Consider the following 22,838-nt stretch of genomic DNA (forward strand, 5'->3'; position numbering starts at 1 on the left):
AGGGAACTTGCTGTTCCAACAGGACAATGCACGTCCGCATGTATCCCGTGCCACCCAACGTGCTCTAGAAGGTGTAAGTCAACTACCCTGGCCAGCAAGATCTCCGGATCTGTCCCCCATTGAGCATGTTTGGGACTGGATGAAGCGTCGTCTCACGCGGTCTGCACGTCCAGCACGAACGCTGGTCCAACTGAGGCGCGAGGTGGAAATGGCATGGCAAGCTGTTCCACAGGACTACATCCAGCATCTCTACGATCGTCTCCATGGGAGAATAGCAGCCTGCATTGCTGCGAAAGGTGGATATACACTGTACTAGTGCCGACATTGTGCATGCTCTGTTGCCTGTGTCTATGTGCCTGTGGTTCTGTCAGTGTGATCATGTGATGTATCTGACCCCAGGAATGTGTCAATAAAGTTTCCCCTTGCTGGGACAATGAATTCACGGTGTTCTTATTTCAATTTCCAGGAGTGTATTTAAGAACTTCAGGTAAATTCTGTGCGTGTCCGACGTTAAGACGACTTACTATCGAGAAATTTTCAGGAAGAATGTTATTTCCAAGAAGAAACTAATAAACTAAAAAGGTAACTATTAATTGAGTTTATTTTTCAGGTAACATATTTCCACTTAGGTACGTACTTTAGACGTAATTTGCTGCTCGCGATTACGTGATTCATACTTTGTTTTATGAATTTACTTGTGAAGCTACGTGCTTGCGTACATTTGCTGATTTTTGACAATGATTATTAATGAACTGGGTTGTAACTTGTGTATATTATGCATCGCTTGGCTGCACAGCTTTTTCACTGATGTCATATTTTTTTTATTAAGTGCCTGCTGTGCTTATTTATTTAAATTATAATTGTAATCTGATTAATTGTGCTGATGTGGTTAGGTATGTAAGTTATACTTTGTGATTTATCTGCTTGCGCCTTCATGTTTACTTATTAAGATGACATATGAACATTTATTTGCTTATGCTGATATGATGCTAATGACCTATTTATTACGTAAGATATATGTTTACTGCTATGCGTATGGATTGCATATTTATACATTTCTGTTTGTCGTCACAACTACTCTTTAATTTGGGATACAGAAATGCTGATATACTGTGTACAAACATAGAGTTTAGGTCACACTATTGTATTAATTATAGATTGTTCGCTTGGCAGAGCCTCGTTGTACGAATTGTGCTGCATCCACTTGTTGACATTCTGTTCTCTACTGTTATATTTACTCGCTATTGCTTGTTTTGCTGACGCTCAGTGCCTTATCTTTTTAAGATAAGAAAATGAACTGCTATAATCCGACATAAACGACATTAGTACAAGAAACTTCATAGAAGTCACATGAGCTGGAGGTTTTATGAAAGCTGTATAAATGTATGCTAATAGGAAGGAAGCTAACGACATGACATACCAAAACTAGGTTTAGACCATTGACAGTTATTACACTGCATTTTTCGTGAGCAATTGAAATAGGAAGTGACACTTGACACAAGAAATACTCCACATGTTTGCTTCTGCTTGCCATAATTCTTGAAGTGGTGTACACACTGTGAAATATTATGATCATTCACACTCCGTAATCGTACTTAATTACTGAGAGTTATTCGAACTAAGTCTGTTAGAGGTCATGTATGCATTTCTTTTATCTAATGATGGACAGAAGATTTGGGTCAGATGGATTACACAGAGGTTGTGTGTTGACAGTGTGTCTTTGGATTGTATGGGATGATGAGGTTTGCATTAGGATTTTATCTGTACTTGTTCGAGGAGACTGACTAGAGGAAAGAGTTGTTATGGAAGTGAAATGATATTGGCGATAAGGTTTATATGTGTCGACGTATTGAAGAGATATTATTGAGGTATTGAGATTATATGAAGTTGATGATTATTGGAGTTTTTGTGGACAAGAGGTAAGGTAAATTCTATTAATGATAAGGTTTATATGTATCGACGTAAGAGGTATTATTGAAGTATAGAGATTATGTGATGCTGATGATTATTGGAGTTTTGGTGTATAAGAGGTAAAGTAAGTGAGGCCGATATGGAACAAGGAGGATGAAGATAGCAGACTAGAACACTAAAGTAGAAGGAAGATAGTCTATACACACACTTTGTTAAATCACTAAGCAGTATATACTTTTTTTTTTTTTTTGGAGAGAGGAAGTAATTGCGTATCTTGGCTCACTGACAGTTGTTCAGCAACCGTACATTTGATCTGGCTTGGCAAACATTGGTCTTGATATGATGACTATGACGTTGACTTAACTATTATTGACTGTTATACATTGCTGCCACTACTACTTGATACACATGATGAACATTAAATTTTGACAGAATTGCATTTACACAGTTAACACTACTCAATTACACGGTAGTACTTAATGTGGATGAGAGATGAGTGAGTGTGTTTTGTGTGCTTTCCTTTCCTAATCCTACCCAAGCTATCTCCTAAATATTATTTTGTTTGTTTGTAGTGGCTTGCACTGACACCCATAAATATTATAGGTTTACTGGTATTTGAGTATTTGTAATAGTTAATATGACAATTGTCTGATATCATTTGTGTGTTTATTAGAATTTATATGTTTAGTGTGTAAAAGCAATTGTATATGTATTCAAAGTATTGTTCATGCCTGGACTGTCTGATTAGTGATGGTGAATATTATGAACTGTTACCTGCACTTTTTCACCATAATGGGTGCCACTTAGAAATGATTAATTTCTGCTGATGAACTGTGTGATTAGGATAGTGAATATTATGGACTGTTACTTGTACTTTTTCTACATGATTGGTGCCACTAGGACATGTTTAATTACTGCTGATGAACTGTGTGATTAGTGATAGTGAATATTATGGACTGTTACTTGTACTTTTTCTACATGATTGGTGCCACTAGGACATGTTTAATTTATGCTGATGAACTGTGTGATTAGTCATAGTGAATCTTATGGACTGTTACTTGTACTTTTTCTACATGATTGGTGCCACTAGGACATGTTTAATTTCTGCTTATAAACTCTGATGAACAGTGTGATCAGTGATAGTGAATATTATGGACTGCTCTCTGGACCTACTCAACTTGTTGGGTGCCAAAGATGGAACTGCTTCTACTGAAATAATGTCACTTGTTGGTGTCTGCACCTGTCAACATTGCTGGCTGCCACTGATGAACTGCTTCTACTGAAGTGATGTCACTTGTTGGTGTCTGCACCTGCTCAACATTGCTGGGTGTCACTGATGGATTGCTTCTACTGAAATAATATCACTTGTTGGTGTCTGCACCTGTTCAACAATGCTGGGTGCCACTGATGGACTGCTTCTACTGAAATGATGTCACTTGTTGGTGTCTGCACCTACTCAACATTGCTGGGTGCCACTAATGGAACTGCTTCTACTGACATAATGTCACTTGTTGGTGTGTGCACCTGTTCAACATTGCTGGGTGCCACTAATGAACTGCTTCTACTGAAATAATGTCACTTGTTGGTGTCTGCACTTGTCAACATTACTGGGTGCCACTGATGAACTGCTTCTACTGAAGTGATGTCACTTGTTGGTGTTTGCACCTGTTCAACATTGCTGGGTGCCACAGATGGAACTGCTTCTACTGAAATGAAGTCACTTGGTGGTGTCTGCACCTGTTCAACATTGCTGGGTGCCACTGATGAAACTGCTTTTACTAAAATGATGTCACTTGTTGGTGTTTGCACCTGTTGACCATCGGTGGGTGCTACTACTGGAACTAATCATTGAAAGCATTTTATGTAAACATTTGTATATACTGATTTTTGTGTATTGTGTGAACTATTATGTAAAGTCACATGTATGAAAAGAATTTGTATTGCTTACTGTATTTTATATACTAGGTTATTGAAAGGTCAGTGCAAAGCCAAAATTTTAACTAATTATGTGATATTTAGGTATTAATATTAGCTTTTATTTTTGTCTGTATTATTATGGACGAATTTGGTGGTGTTTTCACCACCAATGCTGGCAAAAATACCATCAAATTCCGGCCTGTGGAGGAGGGGCATATGAAAGGTGGCTACACTGAGCCACTGCGCCAGAGATTGCGCCAAAGAGTATTATTCAGCCGCCTCCACAGTGCTTGGGGAGTGCCTGTCGAGGTCTCGTAGTAGTCAGTGCTTGTTAAGAACTCGTAGCAGACAGTGCTTGTTGAGATGTGCTAGTGACAAGTGGTTGCTGAGATGTCGTATGGAAGAGTGCTTGCTGAGGTGATACTGAAAAGTTCTTGTTGAGATGTGGTAGTAGCGAGTCGGTGTGGAGAGATTGTAATGTTTAGAGTGCTTTTCATCAATATAAACGAAGGTAAAAAAAATTTTTTTTTCTATTTCTCTCTCATTATTTCAGTGTCCTGAATAATGCGTCATTACAGGTTCAGTCAACAAAGCATCTGGCGTGTGTTCTTGTATTAGAGTGTAATTCTGGTTTTCTTGCGCAATTATAGTACACTCCTGGAAATGGAAAAAAGAACACATTGACACGGGTGTGTCAGACCCACCATACTTGGTCCGGACACTGCGAGAGGGCTGTACAAGCAATGATCACACGCACGGCACAGCGGACACATCAGGAACCACGGTGTTGGCCGTCGAATGGCGCTAGCTGCGCAGCATTTGTGCACCGCCGCCGTCAGTGTCAGCCAGTTTGCCGTGGCATACGGAGCTCCATCGCAGTCCTTAACACTGGTAGCATGCCGCGACAGCGTGGACGTGAACCGCATGTGCAGTTGACGGACTTTGAGCGAGGGCGTATAGTGGGCATGCGGGAGGCCGGGTGGACGTACCGCCGAATTGCTCAACACGTGGGGCGTGAGGTCTCCACAGTACATCGATGTTGTCGCCAGTGGTCGGCGGAAGGTGCACGTGCCCGTCGACCTGGGACCGGACCGCAGCGACGCACGGATGCACGCCAAGACCGTAGGATCCTACGCAGTGCCGTAGGGGACCGCACCGCCACTTCCCAGCAAATTAGGGTCACTGTTGCTCCTGGGGTATCGGCGAGGACCATTCGCAACCGTCACCATGAAGCTGGGCTACGGTCCCGCACACCGTTAGGCCGTCTTCCGCTCACGCCCCAACATCGTGCAGCCCGCCTCCAGTGGTGTCGCGACAGGCGTGAATGGAGGGACGAATGGAGACGTGTCGTCTTCAGCGATGAGAGTCGCTTCTGCCTTGGTGCCAATGATGGTCGTATGCGTGTTTGGCGCCGTGCAGGTGAGCGCCACAATCAGGACTGCATATGACCGAGGCACACAGGGCCAACACCCGGCATCATGGTGTGGGGAGCGGTCTCCTACACTGGCCGTACACCACTGGTGATCGTCGAGGGGACACTGAATAGTGCACGGTACATCCAAACCGTCATCGAACCCATCGTTCTACCATTCCTAGACCGGCAAGGGAACTTGCTGTTCCAACAGGACAATGCAAGTCCGCATGTATCCCGTGCCACCCAGCGTGCTCTAGAAGGTGTAAGTCAACTACCCTGGCCAGCAAGATCTCCGGATCTGTCCCCCATTGAGCATGTTTGGGACAGGATGAAGCGTCGTCTCACGCGGTCTGCACGTCCAGCACGAACGCTGGTCCAACTGAGGCGCCAGGTGGAAATGGCATGGCAAGCCGTTCCACAGGACATCCAGCATCTCTACGATCGTCACCATGGGAGAATAGCAGCCTGCATTGCTGCGAAAGGTGGATATACACTGTACTAGTGCCGACATTGTGCATGCTCTGTTGCCTGTGTCTATGTGCCTGTGGTTCTGTCAGTGTGATCATGTGATGTATCTGACCCCAGGAATGTGTCAATAAAGTTTCCCCTTCCTGGGACAATGAATTCACGGTGTTCTTATTTCAATTTCCAGGAGTGTATTTCTAATTTTTTTTATCACGTCAGTATAATTGGTATTTAAAATTTCTTGTCTTGTTGAAGAAGAACCGTGCCAGATGTGCATTGAGTCATACTTCCACATACAGAACAGTTATACTTGTGCTTTGGTTTCGTAGGTTTCATAGTTGCTGGGGACTTAATTAATTAATTGTGTTAACGAAAATTTTCATTTCATTCTTTGTTGTTGTTCTATGCAGTCAGATTGCGTACTAAGACTAGTCAGGGCCAACCGTTTACGAGACACAGCGTAATCGGACATACAGCTACCAAAATTAAAAATTATTTTCAATTTAATAATAATTAAGCCCCCAGGCAACGTATACTGCATTACCGAGGTAGTCATATGGCAAACCGCGAACGTCATCATCTTGTAAACCAGTCTTTTTCGAACAAACAACCGTCGATCTTATACACTTTCGGCCTGCCATATTTGAACGGGAACGATAATTTCATCGTACACTTCCTAATCTGAGCTTGCATAATTGGATGGCTATGCTGTACTCACAAGCTACAGCGACAACCGACCGACGACGTGCACCACCCACGGCGAGTTTAGCACACGGTGGTGGCGAGGCCAGTACTGCTATGGGTACGCGAGTGCGCTCAGTTTTGCACATCTTGCGCCTGGACCGTTCACTGTTTCTACTTCGCTTCTTTTGCACAGTTCAGGGCACCTTCTTCCTGTTTTCATGCTTGATAAGTGTGCAGTTTTTTTCGGGCTATCCATGGGGCCGTCTTACGACAAAATCTGAGTTTCGCTTGCGAGAGGTACACTGTAGACGCTAGACACAGTAATAGTTATTATTACCGACTTATCCCGTATCGTTGACTTAAGGGTTATATTGTTCAATGTATATATAATATGAATCGGAATGACTTCTCGTACTACAGGAATGTTATTTCATAACATCCGTGTTAGAAACAGTGACAATACTACATCTAATTAATGATCTACATAGCCGTGGGCGTTGTATTTATATCGGCTGTACTCATCCCCCATTTTGTAGTACAGAATACAATGTTATGGAAGGCAGTGCGTTGCCGTTTATTGGTATTTCACGACAGTATGAAACCTTATCCAGAATAACATAAATAACATAAAACTCATAACAACATTTTCTACCAAGGAATAGTACTGTACAATAAATTATCAAAAGAGATTAAAGAAATTGCAAAAATACACTTATTTAAATAGGCAGCTAAAAAGTGCCTGTTATCCAATACATTTTATACATTGCAGGATTACTTAGATAAAACAGAGTACGGATTTGATAAAAAAATCTTATACAAATAAATAATAATTATAATGATTATAAAACATCCAGCCTTCCACATAACACCTTCACTTTATGTTTTTTCCCTTCTTCTTTCCATTCTAGAAATACTTACTCCCAAGCTATGCGTATCACAATACTAACATCTCATCCTCTTTCTGAGCACAACATCTCATTCATTATGGAGGGACGATGAGTCAGTTTTTCAGGATAGCAAATGGAAAGTTGCGATACAGAAAATGGCCCAGAGATCACCAGTGTGTGTGTGTGTGTGTGTGTGTGTGTGTGTGTTTTCGTATGTGTGTGTGTGTGTGTGTGTTCGTGTGTGTGTGTGTGTGTGTGTGTGTGTGTGTGTGTGTGTGTGTCTGTATTGAGTGAAGTGTTATGAAACAATGTGTGTAGTGTGTGCAGTGACTGATAGTGAGATATGAGTGAACAGTGAATTACATTATTTAATAAGTTATTAGTAAAGAAAGTATTGTATACCAGGAGTAAATCTAATGATTGTCTCTAATTAGAGTTCTTTAAATATATGTGTAAAAGAATTAGATTATTTTTAATTGATCTAAACTTGTAAATACCTTGACATGTCCTATATCCTTGTAAAAAGAGATCTACAGATGAATAAAGCTACTACTATTACTACTACTTCTACATAACACCGTTAATGTAAGCCTGAAGAGTTGTGGCAATTTAGTAACATCAGTAGTATTATATACAGAAAGATAAGGCTCTTATGAGTGTGCACCGTTACAGCTCTAACCGCAGTAGGGGATCAAAGCACTTTGTTTGGAAAGTCTGTTGTTAATTGTTGCGTTTGATACTTTCCACTTTCTTGATCAATTCTCAACACATATTCATCGTTAGTTGTCTTTTATGTTAGAACGTTACTTCTGTTAGCAGCAGTGAAATATTTTCATACATTCTCCTATTTTTATGGAGAAAAAATCTGTACACTACCAATTAGAATGACTCATATGGTTCTGCATCCTAAAGTAGAGTAGTAAGAGCACTGGTAGGTCGCCGGACCAGCTACCAATCACACCTAGTCACCTGTTAGTCGCAATACATGATGTACAGGTGATACCAGGTCGTTACGTGGCACTCTTCTTGTGACCCAAGTCATGACAGTGAAGCAGTAGGCTGTTTTAAGGAAGCAGCACTGTTATGGTGATCGACGCGGAGAATTTACTGAATGACAGAAAGGAACTACCGTTTTTAGGGGTGCCTACGACCACATCGTGATCAAAGTTGCCTAATTTTTTGGTGTGTCTCAAGCTGATACATGCAGTCCAGCGTTTGTACCAGAAGTTGTGTACATCATGCTGCAGTGTAACATGAACTAATAACATTCGTAGAAAGATCCTAACAGTTCGGGACCTGTGCTGAATGACATTATCCGTGACAGTCTGCTGCATATCCGTCTGGAATCGCCGCTGTCAGTGAATGCACGTCCACCTCGACCCGTCTCCACGCAGAAATTGCATGCAACGGGAGTCTGCTGTCTGTTATCTCACGAAGGGCCTTAGTTCACAGTGGCATACAAAGCTAGACTTCTTCAGTGGGCCATAGAAGAAGAAAATGGACAGTAGCTGGGAGGAGGCGTGTGCTGTCGTCCACCTAGCCATGATTTGCCGTCTGTTTCTAACTATTCAAAGCGTCGAGTGCACGAGCGGCAAAATGACGCGTTGATTGCGCAGGGTGTGGAGAATGCATTTCAGACTGGAGGAGTCCCTGTGATGGTTCAGTCATAGTTTTCGTACAATGACTTTGGTACACTGAATCAGGTTACTGTGAACATGTACCACCACGTTTCTTTCACAATATTCTTTGTAGTCAAGATTTGTTATACATTATTCTGGATGTTTATGATGAGTCTGCAATAGAGACTGACGTCTTTCAAGATAACTGCTATATTTTACTACAGGACTGCTCGCATTGGTTTCCGGTTTGTAAAGCATTCAGGCATCCATTCCCACTAAGACTGGCTTCCTAAACCACCCATTCTTCATTCCACACAGAATGACTGGCAGTGTTTGGAAGAGTGTGTGAAACTTAGCATTTTATTTCTCCACAATTTGGCAACTCTGCTCTACGATATCTGCTCAAGGATGAGAAGCATCAGGTGATTGTGGTATACTTCCTGTAAACTGTGGATTCGTTTCTTCGTCGCGCTGAGGCGATTACCAAGTACAGAAGCAGTGCTGCACGAGTTAGCAAGATTTTTTTCTGGTGGTGACCAATATTTTAGCTAATTACTAATTTCCAGTATTCTGAAATTCTGGTTAACTAAAATATGCAATAAACTGAAGAGAACGGTCAGAGTTGGAATACTAATTTCCTTTACTATTTTACGACTGGTTTCGAGCATAAACTCATTATCAAATCATCTAATAAGCTATGCAATAGCATGTATTATGACAACCACATGAATGTCCATTGTAGTTAAACACGTGTTTAGTATAAGTCAGTTTGGGGCTGTAATTCGTTCAGTTAAGTGAATGCATAGCTCATTGTATTATTTGATGGAGATCTTAGGCTCGAAACTAGTCATCGAGTAAAAAGGGAAATTAATACTGCTTGGTTCTCTAAAGTTTATTGTATCACTTGATTAATATTTTAGATTTAGTAAGATATGCCAACGGCCTTGCTGCAGTGGTAACACCGGTTCCCATCACATCACCGAAGTTAAGCCCTGTCGGGCTGGGCTAGAACTTGGATGGGTGACCGGTCTGCCGAGCGCTGTTGGCAAGCGGGGAGCACTCAGCCCTTGTGAGGCAACCTGAGAAGCTACTTGATTGAGAAATGGCGGCTCCGGTCTCGGAAACTGACATACGGCCGGTAGAGCGGTGTGCTGACCACATGCTCCTCCATATCCGCATCCAGTGACGCCTGTGGGTTGAGGATGACACGGCGGCCGGTCGACACCATTGGGCTTTCATGGCCTGTTCGGGAGGAAGAGTAAGATATGGTTCTCAGTCATAATTTTGCATTCTGTAAAACGTCTCAGTAGCTACTCCATCCAGTTTTCACCTCCAGCGGCACCCTGAAGTGGGTAGCTTCCAAAAACCATCATTCTCTTTGCTCACAACTTCCAGTTGTCAGCCCGCATCTCGTGGTCGTGCGGTAGCGTTCTCGCTTCCCACGTCCGGGTTCCCGGGTTCGATTCCCGGTGGGGTCAGGGATTTTCTCTGCCTCGTGATGGCTGGGTGTTGTGTGCTGTCCTTAGGTTAGTTAGGTTTAAGTAGTTTTAAGTTCTAGGGGACTGATGACCATAGATGTTAAGTCCCATAGTGCTCAGAGCCGAGCCAGTTGTCACTCAGAAGCGTCAAGTACTGACCGTGCAAAGCGAGCTCGTGCAGTTTCTATCGCTGTTACTCACTCTGTCGTTTCACGTACCCACTGTAGGTGGACATCCCAGTAATTACTGGTGCGTTTATGACATTAGTGATGTTGAATATACACGTCGCGATGGAAGAAAACTGTAATTATTCTGCTTAATGAAAGTGACAATTGTAGTGCAAACAGGTGAAAGGACTTTTCATATGTCATCAGAATTGGCGTGTTAATTAAAAAAAGCTGTAGCGGACACTGATGTTAAAACAATGGCATGCAAATTTTTTTGCAGATTGAGGATGCTTTAACGGAAACGCCAGAAACGTTTACAGATATTTACATATCTGAAATCCTTCTGACTTACAAACCTAGTACTGCCGGAATTACAAATCACAGTAAAATATATAAAGGGAAACCATTGTCCCTTGTACACTACAGCTTTATTTACAAATAAACAATTTACTTCAGAAATTTTGCTCCGTTGGGCTTTAGCAAGGTACCTTAGGCATGAAGTATTTACATTACGTAAAATGACAAAATAACCATAAACTTCATTTGGCTTTTATCACTGTAGTATTATAAGACCCAGTAAATTGTGTAAGAATGAGATGCTTTTACTGTCAGTAACTGGAAACTATGTGAGACAAAACCTATGGTTAATAACTAAATTCTGATTGCAGTGTCTGGTCTAGAATCGCCTTTGGCACCCTACTTCTAAACACGAACATAACGGTGCTAATTACTTTTGATGTATGTAATATTGATTACTCTAAACTGTATCTGATTGTCTGTAAATGAATGTAAAGAATAACTGTCAAAAATAGTCACAATGACTTTTTCATGAAACATCCACACACAATTGCTAACTGTTGAGTAACCAGACCTGTTTCCTCTTGTAAAACGCATGTACTGAATTTGAATGACATTTTTAACTGAAAACAATTCCTACTACTCTCGTAAAATGTGCGGTTAGGCCCAACAATTGTTTCCTACTTTGCAACAGATAACTCGATCCCGGTCAGTCGGCACTGCAAAAACGATGAACTGAAATAAAACACTGGTCGGGAGTTTTGCCCTTTTAATTCTTTCACCATGCTGCATTAGCAAATTAAGTTTCGGTCCTTTTTTTAGAAATGATAATCACTGTTAACGCAATGCTCCAAAGCGTGAGAGTGTAACCATTTACCAAACTCAATTTTAATTTAAACTGTGAGGATAATCTTCAGTGAAATCCTTTGTAAATAAGTAAGAGGGCGTTTCGGAATTAGAGTGAAACCTTATGAAAACACAGAAAAAACACTAACTGACAGGAACTCTTACTCTTTCTTAACGTTATCTTTCTGAGAACTTACGAAATTCCAGCATGGGTAAGCAACTTTGGTCAGAAACTTCTGTTAACCAATAGAATGAAACACCCGTATTAGTTGCAAATGTTTCACTTTTCATTCGGTGAGTAGTTTCGGACAGAGACCCGTTTTCAAATCAACATAACAAAGTCTAAAATGGCATTTCCGAAGATGTAAACTAAATATGCAATGTACGTTCACAGTTACTTGTATGCACTCTGAATGGACATTGCACATTTTGTTGACATCTTCGGAAATGTCATTTTAGACTTTGTTATGTTGATTTGAAAATGGTTCTCGGCCTGAAAGTAGTCATCGAATAAAAAGCAAAATATTAGCAACATGGACTGGTTTTTCGTTCTGTTGGTTTCTCAGAATTGTCAGAACTGTCATGCACCATACTGAATACTTTTAAGAGACACTGTTTTAAATAACATAAAATTTACTCTTTTACATTCCTTGTGAAATATCTACAAGTTAATTCTGGTGGGGAAAGCTAATTGGAACACTGAACAAACGACTTATCATTTTCTCTGGAAACGAACACTACAAGTACATATTGTTAAACTTAAATCTTTACACTACCGTAATTACTACACTAGTGGTTGCAGCAAAATAGGCCCAAAGCATTTTGTATTTTTTATTTTTATTTTTAGCAAATGAGCCGTGTCTCTATACAATGAAACCAGAGATATCAGAACATCTTCTATCCTCCACTACGCATCAGGGAACATCTCAAAGAAAAATCTGTGTGCGGCACATCCGTCATCCAGGTTTCTCACTCTATCTTGACACAACACTCCCTGTCCCTCTCTGGTCGACAACTGCTTCCGACTCCCTCGCTCGCCCGAGCTCTGTTCAGTAATACTAAAACCTCTGGTAGCCGAAACATACGTATCGCTAACGTACTCGGTGTGCAAATACACTCACAGTGGTAAACGTTTCAAATAAACTGTCAAAATGTTCACAGAAATTGACTTCCCCATGGTATAATCATCTGTTACAAGCGTTTCTTCTTATGTGTGTAAACCATTAAAATGGAATCACATGTGATGGACATGGCCAGGAGTCAGTGAGTGGCACCAGTAAGCAGCAAGTACACCCGGCGCCCCGTGACGCAAGCGGCAAATGCGCAAGCTCTACGTCCATGGCTTGTTGATCAGCCTAGAGAACAACGCTATTGCTTGAAAAAAAAAAAAATCAGATGTGTGTGAAATCTTATGGGACTTAACTGCTAAGGTCATCAGTTCCTAATCTTACACACTACGTAACCTAAATTATCCTAAGGACAAACACACACACCCAAACCCGAAGGAGGACTCGAACCTCCGCCGGGACCAGCCGCACGGTCCACGACTGCAGCGCTCTAGACCGCTCGGCTAATCCAGCGCGCTATTGCTTGAGTCTGGAGTAACTTAGCCATACACTATACCAATGTCACGGAGACTGTGACAGTTGAATGTACGAAGCCAAAAGAATGGTCCTTTCTTCTGAGCTGGGAGCTTTTGTAACAACTCTGGCTGGATGTGTTATGACAGTTGGTAGGTTCCTTAATGTTCTCGGCAGAGGGGACTTAGACACAACACAATCTGCCTGAAGATCACACTTTAAGCACTGTGGAACGTCAGGTGAAGAGCAGAAGTATGGACAAATTCATACTAGAAAAAGTGGGTTATATTGCAAAAACACTGGGCAAGGCGGCGCAGCGATTAGCACATTGGACTGGCATGCGGGAGGCTCGGTTCAAACTCGAGTCCGGCCATCCAGCGTTAGGTTTTCCGTTATTTCCCTCAATCACTCAAGGCAAATACCGGGATGGCTCCTCTGAAAAAGCACGGCCGATTTTCTTTCCTATCCTCAACACATACGAGCTTGTACTCCGTCTCGAATGACCTCCGTCCTTCCTTCGTGATTATATTGCAACTGTTTCGTAGTATTGCATCAACACCTATAAAAAATCTACATCCCCATGTACTAATATTGCGCTGTGAATTCTGCGATGTAGTGATGGAATATTGGCGAAGGCCCCAGCCTGAACAGCTGAGACTGTGGGAGCAACCCCTCAAAACGTCTGTAGTTTGTGGCTCCAAGCTCCTGAGGGCTTATGGTACCTATAGTGTACCCTGTATGTTTCATTAGGAAGAAACTTGAAACTGGACAGGGGGACATGTCGTGGGAACGTGAGAATGGGCATCTGAACTTTTCATTATAGTAGGAGAGGTTTCAGGTTACAAACACATTTAGAAACAGCTTCGCGAAGACACAATTTATTGACTTTAATACATGGCGAATATGCTTACTAATCGCTCAATGCTTAGACTAATAAATTTAGTAAACATATGTTTCTCGTCGAAAGTCATTGTCTCATTTCAGTTATATGTGTAAGAGGTACAGCCTGCCTAGGGTAAATCGAAAATATTGAGTTACGGCTGTCAAATGGCGGTGACTTCAGTAATCCAGGAGCGTAAGTTGCCCACGTTGACGTAGACGGCGCCCCCAAGGAGGCAGTAGCCACTGCTCCAAGACACGATGCCCATCTGCGTAGTGCCGCTCACTAGAGGACCGCCCGAATCTCCGTGGCACACGCTCTTGCCCGTTTCTCCGGCGCATATCATACGGGGGGTCACCTCGCGCCCTGTGTTAGGGAAGTTACACTCGGATCGGTCCCTAATGGCGATGTCCACTTTCTTCAGGATGCTGGGCAGGTACTCGTCCTCCGTGTCTCCCCAGCCGGTCGCCGTGACAGCGAGGCCGGCTGGCGGGTCGTAGCCGGCCTCTGGGAGGTTCACGATTGCCACGTTGGTGCCCAGCGGGAATGAACCGTCAATCTGCAAAATTAAACGTTAGCTAGAGCGAGGGAATATTTTCCCATGTTTGAAGCATTTCTTGATTTAGAAATGTTCAAATGTATGTGGAATCTTATGGGACTTAACTGCTAAGGTCATCAGTCCCTAAGCCTACACACTACTTAACCTAAATAATCCTAAGGACAAACACACATACCCATGCCCGAAGGAGGACTCAACCTCCGCCGGGACCAGCCGCACAGTATATGACTGCAGCGCCTTAGTCCGCTCGGCTAATCCCGCGCGGCCAAAAGTTATATTTAAAACTTTATTAAATTATAGTTTAGTGTAATAATGTTCCAAATACCAAGTATTGATGTTCTAAACTTAATAGTTTACGGAAAAATGACGTTTCAAGAGAAAAATCAGAGGCACTAAAATTAATAATGACGCTAGGAAGCGAGAATTTGGCCAGAAGGTGCAGTTAGACCCTATAAATAAATGATGCTGATTTCCAAAACCATAAAACTAAAATTAACGACAGAATCCACGTTTATCGGAAAAATCAGAGGCCATAAATAATGGAGGTATGGTTCAGAGGTAACAATCTACCGTCAGTTCCACTAAATAAATTCTGTTAAGCTAAGTTTTCAATCTAGCAAGCTGAAACTTTCTACGTGCTTTCAAACTGCTTGTCTGCATACCAGTAAAAATTAAGAAGTTTCTGAAGTAATTGGTAACTATATTATTAAATATTATGTGCCCGAGATAGTGGTCGTTTGTAGACTGCTGCCGTATGCAAATAGACAGAGACAACAGATGTTTTCTCGGCAGTCCGCACCGGCACCTTACTGAACCTAAATTATCCTAAAGACAGACACACACACCCATGCCCGAGGGAGGACTCGAACCTCCGCTGGGACCAGCCGCACAGTCCATGACTGCAGCTCCTTAGACCGCTCGACTAAAGACGCGCCGCGAATTAAAGAAGGTTTTAGCAAAATAGTATAGTCCACATCGTCACTATTTTAAAGCTGTATGCATCGTATAGTAAGTACGTGAAACGTAACTACTAGATACGGTATGTGCCTCAAATAATGTTCATGCATAAGAATATGAACGAAAAAAAAAAAGATTTTGTTCGTGTACATGCGCTGTTTCTGAATAGTAATTGTTCCAAAACATTATAATACAGGGTGATTTAGCTGCCCTTACCAGTGGGTTTTATGCAACTTACAACGCTTCCAAAACCTCTGCACAAAATTTTCATATAATCTCGCTCGCTGCGTCCAAACTATTAGTCTTAAAGAAAAAAATGTACAGAACCTTTTTGTAGGAATATATAGTTATATGTTCTGCTAGGATATGTTTACACTGAAGGTCATTGTCTCCGATTTACTCAATAAATACGCATTTGAAAGTACCTGATGTGCACTTCTCTCGAATAAATCGAAAACCACAGCCTCTGGTGGAAACGTATCCCGGCGCAAAATTTAGCTATGCTGTATCTCTTACAAAAACGTCCTGTACTTTTTTTTTACTATGACTAAGAGTTTTCACATAGCAAGCGAGAGAATATGAAAATAATGCACGTGAATTTTGAAGGAGTTACAGGTTGTATAAAACCCATACGTAGAGGTAAGTAAATCACCTTGTGTGTATAAATCATTTCCGCTAAGCTTTATTTATTATTTTTCTGCGTAATTGAACCTTTCATGTCGGTTTATCGTGTACCAGTTTGTGTTGATAGGCGCAATATGCTTTATAATCTACAAGGAGGGATTCGTAATAACAGATTTTTTTTTACTGTGCAGTAAGTACACTTTTGTGTTTGTAATCATCACTGCCTTTGTATTTAATTTGTCAGTAGCAACATTTTTTTACAGAGTCCCCACCTGAATTCAGTAACCCGTTCATCAGGATGCATACCAATGTCATTGCAGCCAAGGTAAGCATGTGTGAGCTATTAGGTACCAAGCAAGATTACTGTAAATGTCTGAAGCTTGGATGACACGAGGGTTGACTGAAAAGTAATGCCTCCACCTTCGTAACTCTTCAGCAGTTGGCAGCATTGGTATGCGGCAGGTATTGGCTTGTTCCTTAGCCTCTTCTCTATAGCTCCAGTTGGCGGAAGCCTTAGCATTGGACGGTTTTGTTGTTACAGCGTAAAGTATGGCACCCTGCGCAGACGGCCGGTCAATGCGATTTAAGCAACATGCAGTCATTGAATTCTTGACATCAGAAGCTGTCATCCAAAAGGAGATCAGAGATTGAAAGCAGTTTATTGTGACTGTGTTGATGTGAGTACTGTATGTTGCTGGGACAGTAGATTTAAAGATGATGAGGCGGGAACATCTGACCTGGGTGACAAGCAGAGAGCTGAACGTCCTGTGACAGCAACTACGGAGTTTCACAAGCAAAATGTTGACAGATTGATTCAGGACCAACGTCGTATCACTCAGAGACAAACTGCAAGTACTATCGGCATTTCACAAGAACGTGTGGGTTACATTATTGCTTTGCTTGGCTATCGGAAGATCTGTGCACGATGGGTACCTCTGATGCTGCCCCTGAAATGAAACAGCACAGTCTTGAAATTTGCCAGGAACTCCTCTCGCGTTACGAGAATGAAGGTGACGCCTTTCTCCAATCAATTGTGACAGGAGACGAAACGTGGGTACACCATTACGAGAGAACTGTGACGTAGTGGTTGCGGAAACAGAGTGTCGACTTCTTCCGTGCCAGCTTCAGAAAACTTGTTCATCGTTGGCAGAAATGTATCCAACTGGCTGGTGATTATGTGGAAAGTTAATATCGTTAATTAAAGATCACATTCTAAGGATAATATCTGCGTTTCATTTATTAAAATATTCCCTTCCAAACCCAATTAAAGAAGATGCACGCACTACTTTTCATTCAACCCTCGTACATCTGTACGGAACATACTGTTCACTGCGTGCCCATTATACTTAATGTTGGTGGATCTTGCGATGTAGTTTGTGTCAATAAAAGTTTATTAACAGATGTGTAACAATAGAACAGCATGAGTACTAGACAGTATATTATGATTATACGTACCAACGTTTCAAGAGAAAAACTTTTAATCTTATCACTAAAATCCTCTTGCTGTCAGAACAGAACTGTAAGTGATTTGTTTTAGATAGTGCATTTCAAATTTTTAAACTGCACTGGAATTATGGTGTTTGTTCAGCTATTTTTGACATAATATCGGATACATAGCACTTTGTGCCACTGTCACTGAGGATTCAAAATGATCAGATTAAGAGTAAGTTACGACAACACTAGTTGTGGCAGCTCGATGCCATAATTGGAACAGTGGAATGTACCGCTGTTACTATTGATAAATGACATCCGGAAAACGGGTGGGGTTTTTTAACTGACTGAAAACATATTTTTTGGCACATTTTCCTTAATGTTTTGTTGCTGAGTATCAGAACCTCTCAGTTTCAATTATTACGTTTCTTAAAACATGGTCATGTCATATTAACATGACCACTGTCGATGTTCCCCGTGAACTTGTAGCAAACAATCACGCACGGGACGTGGCAGCCCTAGGTACGGGAGTGCATATTATGTGTGTTGGCGGAAGCGAAAACAGTGCCGTAGTTGACGCAACGAAAGGACGGAGCGATGTAATTGACGTCTAATAAGGCATGATCATTGGCTTTTGGGCAAAGAGTGCAATGATTTTCGAAGCAGCTAAGTTTCTGTAACGTGCGCCTACCGCTGTGGTAGAAGTATACCGTGAATGGCAAAATGGCGCCATCCAAAAGCTGTGCCAAGGCAATTATGGTGCACCACGAGTCATAGATGAAGGGTGAACGCCAGTTACGGAGGTGAGTACAAGTGAACAGACGTTTAACTGTTGAGCAACTGACCACCCACATGAACCAATAGGATACCAGAAGTGTTATCTCTACGACCGTTCGGTGAACCTTGCTACGTTTAGAACTTCGCCGCAAGCTCCCGGTTCATGCAAGCATGATGACTGCTTTTGATCGGCAAGGTAGGCTGGAATATGTACACCAGTCCTACAAATGGACGTCCACCGAGGTGGCATTTTCGGATGAATTACGTTTCAAGCTCGATCGGACACACGGCGGTTGGCTGTACGGCCTGAAACGCCTGAAATACGCCTGCAAGAAATGTCGGAAGGATACAGACCGGGGGACTGAGCGTTGTGGTCTAGGATACGTTTCCGTGGGTAAACTCGTCATTCTGGAAGATAAAATGGACCTACTCAAGTATGCATCTATCCTATGGCACCGTATACTAGGCATGATGACATCTATCAAAAGAACAACGCTATGTGTCACACAGCTGGCAGTATACGTGCGGCAGTTCGAAGTGCCCCAGAATAAGTCTACCGCACTCCCTTGGCCACCAAACTACCTCTATGTCAACCCAGTCGAGAATGTGTGGGACCACCTCGGTAGGGCTGTTTGCACCATGAATGCTCAAGAGAGAAACCTTGCCAAGATGGCAAAGGCAAATCGACGTCTGTACTTCCCAGAGCCTCATCGACGCTCTTCCCCCACTTCTTGCAGCGGTCCAACCCGCCAAAAGGCGGTTGCTCCAGCTTTTGATGGGTGGTCGCATTAATTTGACTGGACAATATAAAAGTTGGTAAATATAGGCTAGCTGCAAAAAATGGTTATTCGAACTTTTGGCAGGAGGTCACATGAATTTGACTGGGCCGTGTAGTATCTGATAAATAAACAGTAAATGATGACTGACTAAAAACCTCAGCTGCCGACAGGTGTTGTTGATGTACCTCCATGTGGAGAGCTGAACATGTGTGCCCCGACCGGGACTCGAACCCGGGATCTCCTGCGTACATGGCAGAGGCTCTATCCATCTGAGCCATCGTGGACACAGATGAACAGCGCGACTGCAGGGACTTATCCCTTGCACGCTTCCCGTGAGATTCACTTTCCCAACTGTCCACAATTCTACATATTTATTGTACCTTATAGACATCTGCCCACCCACACATCTGTGCCCACGGTGGCTTAGATGGATAGAGCGTCTGCCATGTAAGCAGGAGATCCCGGGTTCGAGTCCCGGTCGGGGCACACAATTTCAGCTGTCCACATCGAGGTATATCAACAACACCTGTCGGCAGCTGAGGTTTTCAGTTAGTCATCATTTATTCAAGGGAAAAGCTCCACGGTCATCAACAGTAACTGTTCTTTCGAGAACAAGTTACTGTCTTCGTATATATAATAACCAGTAGACTAGCAGTATGAGTAGGAGCGTGGTGTACCCAACTGTCGGCAAAGCGGTCATACTTCCGCTATGCAGCGCTGCACGTAACTCTAGTGATGTATTTTTTTGTCAGTGACTACTCACGCGAAGGACGGCGATGTCGTAGTCGCCAGAAATGCTGTCGTGCTGTTCGTGTTCGTGGACCTCGGCCACGTCCAGCACGACGCCCCCACTGCTGCGGTCGGAGGACCCGGCGCGCACGCTATACAGCGACTGGTACGGCGCTCTGTAATAGCTGACGCAATGGGCCGCCGTGAGGGCCCACTCGGTTCCGATTATGGAGGCGCCGCACTGCTGGTATCCGGCATACTTCAGGGCCAGCTGCCACGGGTAGTCCGCAATGCTGGCTTCGGTGCCGCCGATGATGCGGCCGTGAAGCCGCGATCGCAGAAGCAGCCCCCGTGGCGTCACCAGCTGCAGCTGAGCGGCCAGCAGTATGCACAGCACGGCGACCTGGGTTCTTGCCATCGCGTGTCTCACACCTCAGTGAATGGGCTGGTCACATTTTATAGCGACACTACCTGCTTTCTCGTCGCTGTTATCTCCGTCCTCCAAATTGCTCGGATAATATACGCTATTATGATGTCCCAGAGGGGGTTCTTTGCAGAGTTTTATCTCTCGGCGGACGATGTCGAAATGTTGCATCACGGGAAGTATGTGCTTATCCTAGATGACGATCAATTTACGGCTCGACAGCGCTCCAGCATGACTGATATATTCCTTTTCATGTTGGAACTTATCAGTGAATCCATTGTAACAGAGTAATGACAGAAGTGGCTGAGTGGGACATGCGGCATCTGTAACTGAGACAACGTAATTTCCTGTATTTTAACATCCGTTGTGACTATTGTCATGACCCTAAATATAATTCCATATTTTTACGAGCGTCTGACAGCAGCTGGTCAATGGAATACAGCACTACTGCACCAAAAGCTGTTATTTTGGTACTGTTTTATTAGACAACCAGTTTAAAACAAAGCACCAATATTCGTATCGGGTCTACATCTACATCTACATTTATACTCCGCAAGCCACCCAACGGTTTGTGGCGGAGGGCACTTTACGTGCCACTGTCATTACCTCCCTTTTCTGTTCCAGTCGCGTATGGTTCGCGAGAAGAACGACTGTCTGAAAGCCTCCGTGCGCGCTCGAATCTCTCTAATTTTACATTCGTGATCTCCTCGGGAGGTATAAGTAGGGGGAAGCAATATATTCGATACCTCATCCAGAAACGCACCCTCTCGAAACCTCGCGAGTAAGCTACACCGCGATGCAGAGCGCCTCTCTTGCAGAGTCTGCCACTTGAGTTTGCTAAACATCTCCGTAACGCTATCACGCTTACCAAATAACCCTGTAACGAAACGCGCCGCTCTTCTTTGGATCTTCTCTATCTCCTCCGTCAACCCGATCTGGTACGGATCCCACACTGATGAGCAATATTCAAGTATAGGTCGAAGGAGTGTTTTGTAAGCCACCTCCTTTGTTGATGGACTACATTTTCTAAGGACTCTCCCAATGAATCTTAACCTGGTACCCGCCTTACCAACAACTAATTTTATATGATCATTCCACTTCAAATCGTTCCGCACCCATACTTCCAGATATTTTACAGAAGTAACTGCTACCAGTGTTTGTTCCGCTATCATATAATCATACAATAAAGGATCCTTCTTTCTATGTATTTGCAATACATTACATTTGTCTATGTTAAGGGTCAGTTGCCACTCCCTGCACCAAGTGCCTATCCGCTACAGATCTTCCTGCATTTCGCTACAATTTTCTAATGCTGCAACTTCTCTGTATACTACAGCATCATCCGAGAAAAGCCGCATGGAAATTCCGACACTGTCTACTAGGCCATTTATATATATTGTGAAAAGCAATGGTCCCATAACACTCCCCTGTGGCACGCCAGAGGTTACTTTAACGTCTGTAGACGTCTCTCCATTGATAACAACATGCTGTGTTCTGTTTGCTAAAAACTCTTCAATCCAGCCACACAGCTGGACACATCCAAACTCTTCGGAACCAGATACGAAAATTGGTGCCTTGGGTTACACATGCACGATTGGTAGTTACGCCATTAACATGAGAGACCTAAAGATAAAGTGACTGGAAATTCGAAACTGGTTGCGTATTAGGCAACAATATAAAAATAACGACTTTTGGTACAGAATTATTATTTTTCAGTTCTAATATATTTTTGTTACTGACTGTGCGTATATGAACATCGACTATTAAAATCTGATCTCTTTGTTGTTCTATTCTACCAGTAAGACTATAATTCAATTTCAGCAATCCTTTCTTTAATTCAGTAATACTGTTATTCTACAAATCGGTGTTATCAATCAGATCATCTTTTGTGCAAATTTTTTCGTAGAAGGATCACGTTCTTAATATTCACTTTTTGAAACTAGATCATTTTTCCTTTTGTTTAATAGCAGTAACTAGCGTCTTCAGAGTTAAATACCTGCTCTACAACACAGTCTTTCGCCATAGTCTAATTCTTAACGTATTCTGTCTTTCTCTGCAACTGCGATTTGATTTTGAGTTTGGCCTGATACATGTTGTGTTCTCCTCCAGCGAGTTTACCAGTGAATGTCTTCCACTCGTTTCCTACGCTCCCTGCTTGCTTCAGCCTTGCATCTCACCAGCCGTTTCATATTCATAGTCAGATTCCGTCAACTCCGGTTCAGTCTTTACTTTCAAGTATTTCGACTCCACTACGTTAGTGATTTACTGTAACAATGCGATAACTGTACTAAGGTTCTCATGTATCCTACTTAGCTAACTTATACTTTAAAGACTTTTATCTTTGGTAAATTTGTGACTCCTGATTACGCACTGCTTGCAGGTTTGTGTCTTTAGACTTTACGGATTATTTGTG

At 42.6% G+C, this 22,838-nt stretch overlaps 1 protein-coding gene and 1 non-coding gene across 2 annotated transcripts; one reads left to right on the forward strand and one right to left on the reverse strand.

The window, feature by feature from the left end:
• Nucleotides 1–14,308: 14,308 nt before the first annotated feature.
• LOC124798855 (trypsin 3A1-like) lies at nt 14,309–20,419 on the reverse strand. The gene is made up of 2 exons (XM_047262387.1): nt 20,036–20,419; nt 14,309–14,704 (listed from the first exon to the last, which is right to left on the reverse strand). Exons 1-2 carry the CDS (start codon nt 20,417–20,419, stop codon nt 14,309–14,311), a joined length of 780 nt encoding a protein of 259 aa, XP_047118343.1.
• Trnat-ugu lies at nt 19,684–19,758 on the forward strand. The gene has a single exon. It is a non-coding gene; the product is annotated as a tRNA-Thr (tRNA).
• Nucleotides 20,420–22,838: the final 2,419 nt, after the last annotated feature.

The sequence above is a fragment of the Schistocerca piceifrons genome, chromosome 5, assembly GCF_021461385.2.
Source record: "Schistocerca piceifrons isolate TAMUIC-IGC-003096 chromosome 5, iqSchPice1.1, whole genome shotgun sequence".
In the NCBI taxonomy this organism is placed as follows: domain Eukaryota; kingdom Metazoa; phylum Arthropoda; class Insecta; order Orthoptera; family Acrididae; genus Schistocerca; species Schistocerca piceifrons.

Coding starts and splice junctions, on each gene's coding strand:
- LOC124798855 (XM_047262387.1), bottom strand. CDS start 20,419: ATGGCAAGAACCCAGGTCGCCGTGCTGTGCATACTGCTGGCCGCTCAG. Junction 14,705..20,035: donor ACGACATCGCCGTCCTTCGC/GTGAGTAGTCAC, acceptor TTAATTTTGCAG/ATTGACGGTTCATTCCCGCT.